This window comes from Lissotriton vulgaris, chromosome 1_1 (assembly GCF_964263255.1).
Source record: "Lissotriton vulgaris chromosome 1_1, aLisVul1.2, whole genome shotgun sequence".
NCBI classification, from domain to species: Eukaryota; Metazoa; Chordata; class Amphibia; order Caudata; family Salamandridae; genus Lissotriton; species Lissotriton vulgaris.
In genome coordinates, this window is record NC_141685.1 from 1,353,296,450 (window position 1) to 1,353,309,662 (window position 13,213).

The following is a 13,213-nucleotide window of genomic DNA, read 5'->3' on the forward strand; positions in this document are numbered from 1 at the left end:
AATTGTTTTTAAAAGTTGTGGTTTGTTTTCTCTTCCTTTTATTCTCCACCAACCTACAGCTTAATTCCAGTCCAGGCTTGGAAAAGCAAGGCCACCCCTCACAACAGACTGAAGGAACCAGTGCCTCATCTTCTCCCAGCCCATCAGTGAGCCAGCATTCTTCAGAGCAGAACTTGTCAGAAAAAAACAACCCACCGACTCCCGCCTTTTCTCCCTTTTGCACGGATGCTTCCAGAAAAGTTCAAGATCTGATGTCTTGCCTCTCGCATCTCAACCCTTCCCCGACAGGGAATGCCTCAAGTGCCTTAGACTACAGCCCTGCCTCCAAGCCATTGGATTACTCTCTTCCATCCCATGAGAGCCTCAACTATGCTATTGATCGGACAGTGGGGCCAGTTCAGTTGTGTGACCGAGGCTGCCCAAACACAGAGGAACCGATAGAATCGGAGAATCAAAGTTCTGAGGCAGTCAGACCTCCATCTAAGAAAAGCAGAAGATCAACTGAGGTGGGAGACATGACTGAAGAGATGAATGGGGAAATGCCTGACCATACTCCTCCTATTGAGGACAGGCAGCCAACTCCCATCATCAGGCCTTCCGAGAATGAATTACACCCCCAGAATGCCTTAAAGCATCCTAACCAGGGTGGACATACAAGGACAGAGCATGCAAGGGAATGGGATACCAGTAAACACTTCAATGGCCAAGTGGTCGGTCAGTATGATAGGGTAACAATGTGTTCACGAGTGGAGAATCTGTCGGAACCTCTGCCCAGTGCCTTTTGGAGGTGCAACCGAGAAGTCTTATTCCAAAGCAGTGGTGGTGGGTCTCCAGACTCCAAAGGTGGCACAGCAGAAGGGATACTAGACCCTTTTCACCCAATTGAATCGAAAATGGATCTAACTGATGGCGTCCCAAGTCTCTCTTTTCTCATGGACAAAACTGAGAGAAACGCAAGTCAAAGGGAGGAAGAAGCAACTGAGGTATGTTATTTGATATACAGTTTTCTGCGCTTATTATGAGGACAAACAAGCTCTAGTATATCATACTAATACAGTACTGGAGAATGAATGCCTTTTTGTTTTTTGTACAGTAAAAGCATTTCCTCTCAACATTTGTTCACCAGTACCAACTCTGCTTTGGCCAGTATTAACCAGCAGTCCTTACTCTTCAGGGTGACCTCATGGGGAATGATTATACCTTGTAGTTTGCAGCTTCCACTTGTAAAAGCAATATTTTTTAAACAAAAATCATGTGAGAAAGACTCGTTGTATTTCTAATTCCTACAATACTATCTCTGTTAGATGTGAAGTCAGGTGAAAACCATGTTTTCAACAGCATAATGTATTCGGTTATTTTTTCATACTAGAAAGAACCTCAGTAACTAACCTACAAGCCTCTTCAGGTTCCCACTTATGGGAACCTTTAGTAGGACGATGACAGGACCATGAACTCTATATACAGGTTTAATGCTAATCCAGCCCACACTGGTGTTTCTTCCATGCTGGCCTTGAATCACTATGGAGGGAGTAAGGGTTTTGGTTTAATGGAGGGACACATGCACTAGCTGTTAATATAGATACCTGCCTCCTTCCATTGGCCATTGGCCATGGCCTAGAATAATGTTATTAAGCTTAAAGGACTAAAAATGTATTGCTCCACAGGCTAATTCCAGGTTTTACTGAAGAATCATGTACTCTACACATGGCTTCTAGAAAATAGTTCTTAAACAACGCATGTGTAACTACAACATAACTGTTTAATTGAGCATAGACATTTCAATAAATGGTATCCCTGGATGTTGTAACAGTGGAAAATGAGTTGCAAACGCAATGAAACTCTGTTCATGCTGGTGGCAGTCTTGTTTTCAGCGATTAACCTGGGAGAGTAACTGTAGATATACATGCTGTGCATACTCCTGCCATCTAGTGTTGCTTTTCTTCAAAGAAGTTTTTCAAGTCACTAGGTATTTTGACTCCTCCTCTTAGTGATAATGTGCATTGTCATTGATGCAATTGTTAGATTGTTTTCTTTTTACTGTCGGGATCGGACATGTTCTTCTGTCCTCTTGGTCAATACCTTTGCAGTGCTTTTTTCAATTCTTATGGTTCCTTCCCACTGTTGGTATTATACTTCGATCGCATCTCCCTTCCTTTCGGTCTTGGGCTGACATATGAATACTTCCTTTGAGCGGTGTCTGGCTCGACCGTGGCCCCTCCTTGGCATCACCCTACGGGTGTACTCCTGTCACGTCTCTCCACCATGCCTCGGCACTGATGAATCAGACGCCATTCCGGTATTGTCCTCACTGGCATGCAAAACATCTTTGGACAGATCTCCATCAGGTCTGTAATGTGTGCCTGTACCCGGACCACAACGAGGCCACCGTCCACACTTGCCGCTGGTTCTGCTTTAAGAAGATTCTTCATGACCATCCCACATGTCGACTAAAAATGTTGCGTACGGGCAGAGACAACACTCCAGACCTCTGCGGTCCTGAGAAAATTGAGGGGAAACAGATGAAGAGGCTTTGTCCCCTGAATAAAGTTCTGGCTCTGATCTGGAGGTTGAAGACCTTCTGCCAGCCCAGCAGTCCATCAGTATAGCTTCCCCTCAGCACTGCCCTCAACCCGAGCAGCCTTCAGTTAAAGGGCACTCAGCCACTCTGAAGCACCATAAACAGGCTTTAGGACCACAACTGCCTTCAGGCCATGGTCAACACTGACAAATCCCTTCCGACGTCCCACCCAGCTCCGGCTCGGCATCAAAGAAACCTTGAAGACCAACCGCTTTGACGCCGGCTACTCTGACACCACATCTGCCTCTGCACCAAAACTGAAGGAACCCTCGGAGCCAAAGACCTCACTATCGACCATCGAGAGGAGCTCGAGTCAAGGCAGAAATATCTGGTCATCCACCCCACAAGGGCCGCATCCTTGCTTGTCCTTTGGGCCCTACTGCTCCACTCCCGAAACGTCCACTGTCTTTCGAGGAGGCCTTGGACATTCCACTTCAGGAAAAAACAATGCAAGAAAGCAGATGAGGCTGCCATCCCCATGCAGAACCATCTCCTCATCCTGGTCTCAGTCTCAGCCTTGGCCCTCCATGCCTCCTTCTCCAGGGGATCCTCTGAACATCACACCTCAGGGGGTCTCTACACTCTGGCACAAATGAGCGTGCAGGGGGTGAGAACATTTGGCACTCCAACACGGCATGACCCCTGGGACTCCTAGGGTGTAGACACACCAGGGTACCCCAACCCGACCTTTATCAACCCCACCCCTGTCCTCCATATGATTCCACATCCTATCAGGAATTTATTGGTCAGGCTGCCTCCTTTCATAAGGTAGAACTCTACCCTGAGCCCTTAAAGGAGGACTTCCTCTTTGGAACACTCTCCTCCACTCACAGCTCAACTCAGTACCTCCCCATACTCAATGGCATGCTTCAAAACACTCCTGACATTTTTGAGAACCCAGTCCAAGCTAAGGTAGAAAAAAAATGTAAAGCCTCCCCTTCTGATCCCATATATGTTTACTGCCAGCTCCCACCTGACTCTGGTGGTCACTAATGCTTGTAACGCTAACTCCCAGGCCAGCAGAGATGACCGCCACCAGCAGAGGAAAGTAAACACAGATGCAGCAGGGAAAATGGTGGCCACACAATCGGCCAACCAATGGTGTATAGCCAATTCTGTTGGCCTTCTAGCAAAATATGATTGTGCCCGTTGGGATGAAATGGAGGCTCCTCCAATACCTCCCATGGGAGAATAATAAAGGAGGATAAGAGATAGTTTCTAAGGGCAAGCTGATCTCTAGCACTTCTATTCCCTGTGAGCTAGATGCAGCAGACATCGCCATCAGAGGGTAAAATCTAGTGTTTTGCTACACAGATACACCTGGCTCCATATCTATGGCTTCCAGCTAGAAGTTCAACAGAACCTGCTGGACATGCCCTTTGATGGTGAGCATCTCTTTGGTCCACAAGTGGACGAAACCTTATGAAAATTAAAAAAAGATACTGAAACAGACAGAGTGATGGGGTACTTCAAACACCCTCTCCCCACACTTCCTTTTGCCGCACCCCTTACTGCGGAGGCTCAAAAGCCACCTCCCCTGAAATCTCAGTGTCCTATCAACACACCCAGGGCCAGCAGTCCTCCCTCAGGGTTTTTTTCTTAGAGGGTCCTATAGGGGCAACAGTTTTAGAGGAAGAGGCAACAGTAGTTCTCCAAAAGGAACTACAACCACCACTAAACCCTAACTTGCCCCTTCTTTCCCCCAACGACACAACAATATTCAGGGGGCGCCTACCAGGCTTCTTTCCCACACAGCAGTCCATCCCCTTAGACCAGTGGGTTTGGATATTATCCAACATGATTATTGTCTGGAGCTCATTTACATACTGCCCATAATTCACAAGCACAGTCTCTCACCAGAACCCCAAAGGCTACTTAAGAAGTAGGTCAAAGCGCTCCTCCTCAAAGGGGTTATAGAACCCATCCCCTGCCATCAGCAAGACACAGGAGTGTACTCACTGTTCTTCCTAATACCCAATAAAGGCTGCTCACTCAGAGCCATTTTGGAGCTTATGCCTCTAAACGAATACATTCTGTCAGAACATTTACATATGGTCATCCTTCAGGATGTAATTCTGCTTCTCCAGCAAGGAGTCTTTATGGCTGCACTTGAATTTAAGGATGCCTACTTCTACAAACCAATGCATCCGGCTCACCGCCGGTATCTCAGTTTTGTAGTCAGCCGAAAGCATTACCAATTTAAAAAGGGCTCACCTTTGGGGTCACTACTGTGCCATGGGTGTTTATCAAGTGCCTTGTAGTGGTGGCCACACACTGGGCATCCACGTTTTCCATATCTGGATGACTGGCTGATCAAAAGTGCCACCCGCCAGCAGTGTCGAGCACTGTTTCTTTCCCCACAACCTGATTCAGTTGCGGAAGAGCTCTCCATACTTTGGATATAAAAGGAGCCCTTATGTATTACCATTTAGAAAGACCCAACAACTTTTTGTTGGTTTCTCTGAGCCCCACAAAGAAAGGTCCTACCCAAGTCAGGAATTGCCAGATGGATAGTTAAATGCATCCAGACATGCTATGCTAAAACTAAGAGGACTCTACCTGTGGGGTGGGCCTTACCGAGCCCACCGGTGCAGGGGTTCACCCTTCTTTTCGCACTGGTCCTTTAGACTGACAAAATAGAAATTGGCACGGAAGCTGTAATATTAAATAAATAGTTTATTAAAAGCTCATGATTGGAACTACGTCGATACACAATCCTCAGGCAATACATGAGGCAGCACATGGAGTAAAGAAACCATGGTGCTTATATACTGTGATAGTTGCAGAGTAAGCATGGAACCCCAAAAAGAGGCAGTACAAGTGTACACGCAAATAGTCCTCTACATATAAGGGTACATGAGAATCGCTTTGTCAACAAAGTGGGAGGAGCTACACAACTGCTGACATCAGTTAAAATAGCCTGACTGTTAACTTTGTAACAGGTGCATTCCAACAGCTACAAGTCTTTCTGAGCATGCGCAAGGTTCTGACTCAGTGCTGAAATAGTTCATTATAGTTGATGACTCAAGCGAAATACAAGGACAGGCAACAGTGAGGACGGGAGGATCACGTGGCGAGCACATGGATAACTAAAATGGCTGCTACAAACAAAATGGCTTCAGCTCATGCTAACAGCGATCTCTGCCAGTTTCCACAGACGACCCTTTTAGCTGAAGACTTTTTTGATCTAGAAGGAACAAAGAAAACATCTTGTATGTCAATTTGCATCATTTGATTAACTTCTTGATCTAATATATATTGGGTGTTTACATTCTTAACGTTGCGTTTGGTAGGTATATAAGCAGTGATACAAAGGGAGCAAAACATTGGACCACATTGTAGACATAAGCAACATAAAAGTAGGATCGCAAAGAATATACATAGTACTGTCAACAGTTTCCAGCCCCAAGTAACAAATAGTGTCCACAGCCAACCGGCTTAAGTCCATGTTCCAGTATCAAGGTGAATCTCAATAGCGATTTTATGCAGTTTAGAGATTGCATCAAAAACAGAAGGGGCGTGATCAGGGATGTAAACACAACAACTGCACCTGATAATGCGGCATGCACCACCTAGATCAGCCAATACAACATCAAGGACCATTTGATTTTGGAGCGCCACAATCCTCTCAATTTGCAGTTCTTCTGTGATGTTTCCAAGTGCCTTAGCTGTCTGGTTGGTCACAGCCTCTACAACACGTGTTGAGCGTCTGATTTTCCTACTGTGTAAAGTGGCACCAACAAAGAAGAACAATCCCAAATTAAAGTCAACATATTGCTGCAGTGCAGTGTCAGTCTGATCCACCTCATCATGATTTATTGTCCTCTTAAATCGGTTCTTGGAAATGTCATTATACAGTTTATAGTCTTAATGAAAGGATGCAGGAGCCAAAAACACAGGTGGTAACAAAAAGGACACATAGCAAGTTCCTGACCATCCAATGGGCAGATGGTAGTATCCTTTATTCCCGCATATAAAAGTGAGGTCGTAAAACTGCTGTTGTTTACCCCACTAATATTCAACACCAAAGTAGCTTTTCCCCACTGGAATTCTTCCAACACTGTTCACGCATAAGTCTGCTCGGGCTCTAGTAACAGCTTTAACAGGAGGTCTATTACCCTTGGATGTTCGAGTGTTTGGGAAAAGATAGCGATACTCCTCCAATTCCCATACAGTTACTTTAGCTTGTGGATCTCCTTCCTCATCAGGATAGCACACGTTATTAAGATAAAAATTCAGTCTCCCTACACCAGCATCAGTAATATTAACAACCTCAGAAGCCCACAAAAGTGCGAACCAGGCTTGTCAAGAACCATTGTGTGAGAATGGAAGAGAAATAAAAGGTGTTCCTCACTTTTTCTGATCACCCAACAGTTGGTGAGGTTCATAGCATTATGGGTGTGATGCAACATCTAAATGAACGTATTATTGAGATAGGACATTCTATGATGCTGCTCACGATAGGGAAGTGAAAAATAATGGTGCTCAATGGGGGCTGGAGTAATGGCATTCAGTGTGTGTGGAGCAGGAGCCACTTCCTCTACAACCCAAGTTATTACTGCCATAATAATCACAATGAAAATAAACCCAGCAATGAACAAGCAAGTAGTCGATATCTTTTCCATAGGCATGTTTATCTCGACATTGAAACAACAAAGTAGATGGAGCTCTAAAGTCCTGGGCCGCTGTTGGTTTCTTCACTGAGAGTTAAGATGGGTGTCACTAAGAAAACGATTCCCTCCCCCTTTTCGGCTCAGTCTCTCACTAACCCAGGACGGTTGCTCAACCAGTCTTTTTCGGCAATGCAGTTTCTCTCCGGGGTTGCAGCTGATATTGAGATGCACCAGGGATCGTGTGATCCGGGAAGACTTCCTCAGGTTCTTCAGGTGATATGGCACCAGGGCAGATGGCACTCTCTTACAGTGGGTGGAGTGAACCCAGGCTTTCCTATTGGTAACTTTGACTGTAGTTCTGGTTGCCAGAAGCACTTGTTCCGGGCCGCGCCACCTCGGTTTCAGCCTTTTCGACTTCTGAAAGACTTTGAGTTTGACCATTACTTGGTCGCCAGGCCAGAGATCATGGCCATCACCTTGCGACCTGTCAGGAAGAGCTTCTCGAACCTGTTGATGAATAGAAAGCAAACGGTCAATTTGATAGACTACTAGCCGCAGATTCCTTAACGTAGAATTATCCCCAGGTCTGAGACTGGATCCGGAAAACTTTTCTGCCACAGCCATCCCCGCGCGCCGGGGGGGGACGGCACCACGTGACTCTGCCCTGACGTTGTCCGCGTCCGTCTCTTTTCCGCATGCAACGCGGATCCGGTTTCTGTCCTGGCCTGTTTTTCAGGCCTTCTCTTCTTTTTCACGCTTTGGCGTTATTGGAACAGTGTGCGAATGCCTTTGGGCTTCAAGACGTGTACCTTCTGTGCACGTGCCATGTCGGCGATAGACCCTCACCCGATTTGCATGTGGTGTTCGAGTGAGCACCACGACTCGGAGGAGTGCGACGCCTGCCAGCACCTGAAACCTAAATCGGCGAGAGCGCCAAATGAAGTTGCTCTCGGCGCGTCTGTTCCGGTCGGTGTCATCCCAGCATCCGTCTCCTACCTCGGAGGCAAGGAGCCGCCGGTTTCGTCTGCGACATCGTTTCTCGCCGCGACCCCAAGGGCGTGGCTCACTGACTGATAGGTCCTTCAGTTTGTCTCCGAGGCCTTGTCCTCCCTCCTTCCGCGATGGGCGCCAGCTACCCTCGGGACATGCGCCCTGCTTGTCGCCTTCCTACCTGCCATTTCCCGGCACTAGGGTGACTAGGGCCCAAATGAAAGCCTACGCTGCTGCGTTGCAGGCTTCTTTGGTCCTGCCTCCACCTCCTGAACAGTCCGCGGATCCCTTGCCTCGCGCGGGGACTTCCGCGGAGTGGCCGGCAGTGCCGGCCCCTGCACCGAAGGTTTCGGCGCCAGGTCGTAAGAGGGTGGTTTTGTCGAGGTGCGGTCCTTCGGGGCTCCCCTCTTCGGCACCTGGCATCGCTACCTCGCTGCAAATCCCTACGGGGCTCCCTGCGGCGTCGCAGGAGATCGCCGGGATTCTGGGCTTGCCCCGAGTCCCCCTCGGTCCTCTGAGCAGGCGGCTGCCTTGCTAGAGGTCGAGCCGGCGCCGTTTTGGCACCAGGGGCCTTCCCCCTCAGCTCCGGTGGAGTCACGGGTGGAGACCGGGACTTAGGGTGCTTTCCCGAGTCCCTCACGGTCCTCGACGCGGATGGCACCTTTTCGGCGCCGCTCCTTCGCCTTTCCAGCGTCGAGCCCGTGTCATTCTCCTGGAGAGCACATGGTGGCAGAAGTCAAGTCGGCGCCATGAGTGCCCAATCCAGCGCCGATCGACGTCGATGAGGTGCCGGTGGCGGATTCCATGGAGCCGCCCCGGCGTCGGGTTCTGGATTCATCTCCTGAGATCCCCTCTTCTCCAGAGGTCTTTTGTCTGTTGGTGTGTTCCTCCCCGGAGACAGGACGCCGTATTGTTGCCTTTTCAGAGGCATCTTCCATGGAAGGCTCCTCGACGTCCCCACGCCCTAAATCCTCGAACCCTTCTTTCCGTGGCTCGCGGCAGGCTTTTTCCGCTAGCCTCTCCACCGTCCCCTGAGGCCCCTCAGGGTCCCCATTCATCTGTGGATCCTCCACTATTCCTGGGCTGTCCGCTCCCCTCTCGAATTGGGGATGGACGGCTCAGCCTGCTGCCTCGCCCACAGAGGAATTACTTTCCCCTCCGTGGTGCCCTACTGAGGCCAGCATTGCCTTTGTACAGGCTATCTCCACAGCTGCAGGTATTCTGCGAATGGGTAAACCTGTCACTCCGTTTCCTACGGACAACCTTTTGGAAGTTCTCCACCAGGGCTCTGGTGGACGGGAGTTGTTCCTTTTGAAGCGTCACTCCACAATTCTCTTATGGGGGCATCCTGCCACGGGCGATCTGGTGCCCCAGGCGCTCCTGCTTCGCCACCGTCCCGCTCCGCACGACCCTGTCTGTCTTTCCTTCAAGATGAAAAAACAACCAGTATTGTAGGGCTAGAGGGACGTTTAAAGACCAGTGCCTAAGTAATGTCCCCCAAAGGACTGAACTATACACAATAAACTTAGGGGTCTGAGAGCGGAACCAGATATGTATTCGCTAATGTAAGTCCTATGCCTAACAAGTACTATAGGAATACAAAAAAATAAATGACAGACCAAATCGCCAAAATATGAAACACCTGTAACCGTGAGTCACCCCAGTTGTTTGGATTCCCATCAAAGTCTTGTAAGATCAATATTCGCCATTCAGCGTCTTCTTGCGGGCCTTTATCCTCCTCCTCCGTAGTCTGGTTTCTTGATCCTCTGTGACTTGATGGGAGGTGTTATCCCACCTGCTCCTGTACTTTGGTGTTTGGAGTTGCCATTACACTTTCTGTGAGGGTTGTTGTGCCTTCGGAGTCCCTTGGTTGGCCCGCTTCTTTAGTTGGCTGCAGGTTCAAACCCCTCCCCCCCCCCCTTTTTTTCTTGGCTAGAGTATATTTTTGGCTGCTTTCTAAGTTGTCTGTGGTTTCTGCTGCAGGTTTATAGTTTGTTATCTGATGCTGGATTTCTTCCTTAAGGGTGGTTCCCAGAATTTTCTTGAGGCATGTCATAATCCATGTGGCGTACTTGTAGCTATTGCATAGCTCTGTCTTTCGCTGGGAAAGTGTGGACTCTCTTTGCGGGTTATTGCCTCTCCTGGTGTCGTCGTATTCCGCTGGTGCGGTTTCTTGATCATTACCTATGCGTAGCCGGCGCTGCTTCAGTTCTGTCTTTCTAGGTATCTGATGTATAGATTAACTGGCTTGGTATGCCATCTTCGCCGTTTGGCTGCGGTGTTTCACCCTCCTGTCTGCCATTTCGGCCTGGTCCTCTGTCTGATGTTCCAGGGGGGATGATTTCCTGTGTTGATGGCTGGGTCTGTCCTACTTGTTCCTCCTCTTATCTTCTCACTGGTCCCACTTTTTTCGTGGGTTGGATTCTGTCTGGGATGGTCCCATTATTGGGGCCGTTCGAGATTTCCCTGGCCCTTGTTTGTAGCTCAATGTGGTCTGGCGCTTGGCTCAGGCGCTTGTCTACGGTCAACTGCACCGTTTGCTCTGCTGGTCTTTGACCGGGGACCTTGACGTGGGTTCTTGTGCTCCCCTCCTTTGTCTTCGCTGGGTCTTTTCGAGACTACGCCTTTCTTCCCACGTCTGCCTTGTTGACTGAGGCGTCATTCCTGCCTTGCTCATTTACTACGGGCAGTGTCAGGTTCAACTGTCCCTTTCACTGCGTATGTGTTACAGTGGAGGGCTTTGCCTACGTTTTGCCTCTTCTTCTTGGAGTTTTGGGGTGATTCTTCTTCCTCAGTATTCCTCTGCAGTTCTCTATACATCTGGACTTCTGGTGGTGGTTCCTGTTGCCTTGACAGGGCTTGGGGTGTACTGTTCTCCCTTTGTCTTGTCTTGCTTGCTTGCTTAGTGGGTGTTGGGCCGCTCCTCTCACCTCCTCTCTTTAACACAACCTCTGAAGGGCTCTGTATTTTTCTCGGTTGGTGAGGTCTTCTTCTGCCTGGAGGGGGACTGGAGTTCTCCCTGTCCCTATGACTCGTCCCCTGTGAGGCCCTGTATTCTTCCAGGCTCAGGGGGTCCTCTTTCAGATCCTCCTCCCCTTCGGGTATGGCTAGGGTATCTATTCTACGTCAAGGAATCGGTAACGATTTATCTGGATTATTCTAGCCGCAAATTCCTTCCCGAACCGCCCTTCCTCCCCGTTTCTGTGAGGACCCTTCTTGGTCTCTGCACTCGCCTGCCTCAGGGCGGCTGTCCTCTGTGAGTGCCCTATTCTTACTCCCTCCCTAGGGGGAGGCTCGCCTCCATTCCTTCCTTCTGGTGATCGGGTGATGAATTTCTGGGTACTTCTGCGCCCCTGCACCTTGGTCTCCAATGAGGGGGTTGCTCGTGCTCTGCTTCCTTGTGTGACTTGCACTTCTGCCTCTCTCAGTTCTTGAGGTTGAGGTCTCTTGGCTGGGTCTCGACCCTCAGTTCTTTTAAGAGATCCTTCCTGCTGGTGTTGTCTGGGGATGAATGGTGTTGCTCTACCTTTCTGGCCCTGGAACCTTTCCTTATTCTGGGCCGTGGTTTTAGACTTCTTCGTCTGTTGCGCATTCTTTCTTATGGTTCCTGCCCCCGGGGAGGCTGTTGTATTTGTCTACAGGCTTGCTTTCAGTAGCTTTCATTCCGTGACTTGGTGCCTTAGTACCTGGCCCTATTCTGGATGGTACTGTTCCTCACCATTCATTTCTTTCCCTTCTGTTTAGCTGGGTTTTTACACACTGTTCCAGGATTCTCACAGTTTTGTGTGTGATGGCTCTGCGTTGTGGCGCGGAAAAGCCCCCCAAAGAAAACTGACGTAGGCGCGCCGGGGTGGGACTTATGTATCCTCGCTGACGTCACTGACACGGACGACGTCAGGGCGGAGTCACATGGTGCCGTCCCCCCGGCGCGCAGGGATCCTGTGTTAGAAAAGTTTTCCGGATCCAGTCTCACGCCTGGGGATAATTCTATGTTAAGGAATCTGCGGCTAGAATCGTCTGTACCAGATACATCGTTACCAAAGGTAAGTAGCTCGTATGTCAACTGTGATAGGTAGTCACTCATCAAGACACAAGGTACATCATGTATAAGACGTAGCTTAGAAATCCCCCAAATATTCATGGGCATTCCAAATACCACCTTATACGGTGTGAGACCAGATCGTGTATGTGGCACCGATCTAATCGATAGCAACACCAATGGTAATGCATCTAGCCATTTCAGAGATGTGGAAGCCTGGATTTTTGCTAACTTAAGTTTGAGGGTGGAATTGTATCGCTCCACTAGCCCCGCTGATTATGTGTGGAAAGCAGCATGAAACTTCTGCCTGATCCCTAATCCTTTCAGGACATACTCAACAACTTGCCCAATAAAATGGGGTCCGTTGTCACTCCACAAGAGTCAGCAAACGCCAAATTGAGGGAAAAATTCCTTTAGAAGCACCTTTGCTGTAGTAAGAGCTGTATTATCTTTCGAAGGGTACGCCTCTAGCCATTTACGGAAGGCACATACCACTACTAGAACATACTTTAAGTTATTACAGCGTTCAAGCTGGATGTAATCCATTTGCAGAACCTCAAAAGTTGTAGTTGGTGTGGCAAACCCTCCTGTTGGAGTTTGTGTTCCCTTTCCAGGATTATACTGGAGACTAATCAGACAAGACTGAAATATATTTTTTGCTGTTCTGGCAATTTCAGGATGATCCCAAACTTGAATAAGTAACTTCGCTGTTCAGGATGCTCCAACATGTGCCGGCCCATGTGCCATGTGAATCATAGGGTGTAAATAGGCTGCGGGCAATCTCCATTTAGTCATGTCTTTCATTTCTCCAACAGCCCTCATCGTCCAAGGTTCCCTCCGTAGCCCATTGCTCTAGTACATCTGCAGAGGCAGATCGCTGTTTGTCCAGCACTTCTTGTCTGGCATCATGCCAACGTTCAGCCTGTGACTTCACCACATACATCGATGTAGTGCTTCGCTGTATTGCTGTTTCACGAGCTGTGTGATCTGCGA

The 13,213-nt window shown here is 48.8% G+C and overlaps 1 protein-coding gene across 1 annotated transcript in view; it reads left to right on the forward strand.

Annotated features, from left to right (window-relative positions):
- Positions 1 to 13,213, forward strand: part of MBD6 (methyl-CpG binding domain protein 6) — a 320,689-nt gene that overhangs the window by 246,454 nt on the left and 61,022 nt on the right. Inside the window, exon 10 of the mRNA XM_086966652.1 lies at positions 60 to 983. Coding sequence (XP_086822778.1) covers positions 60 to 983 — 924 coding nt within the window. The remainder of the gene's footprint in view (positions 1 to 59; positions 984 to 13,213) is intronic.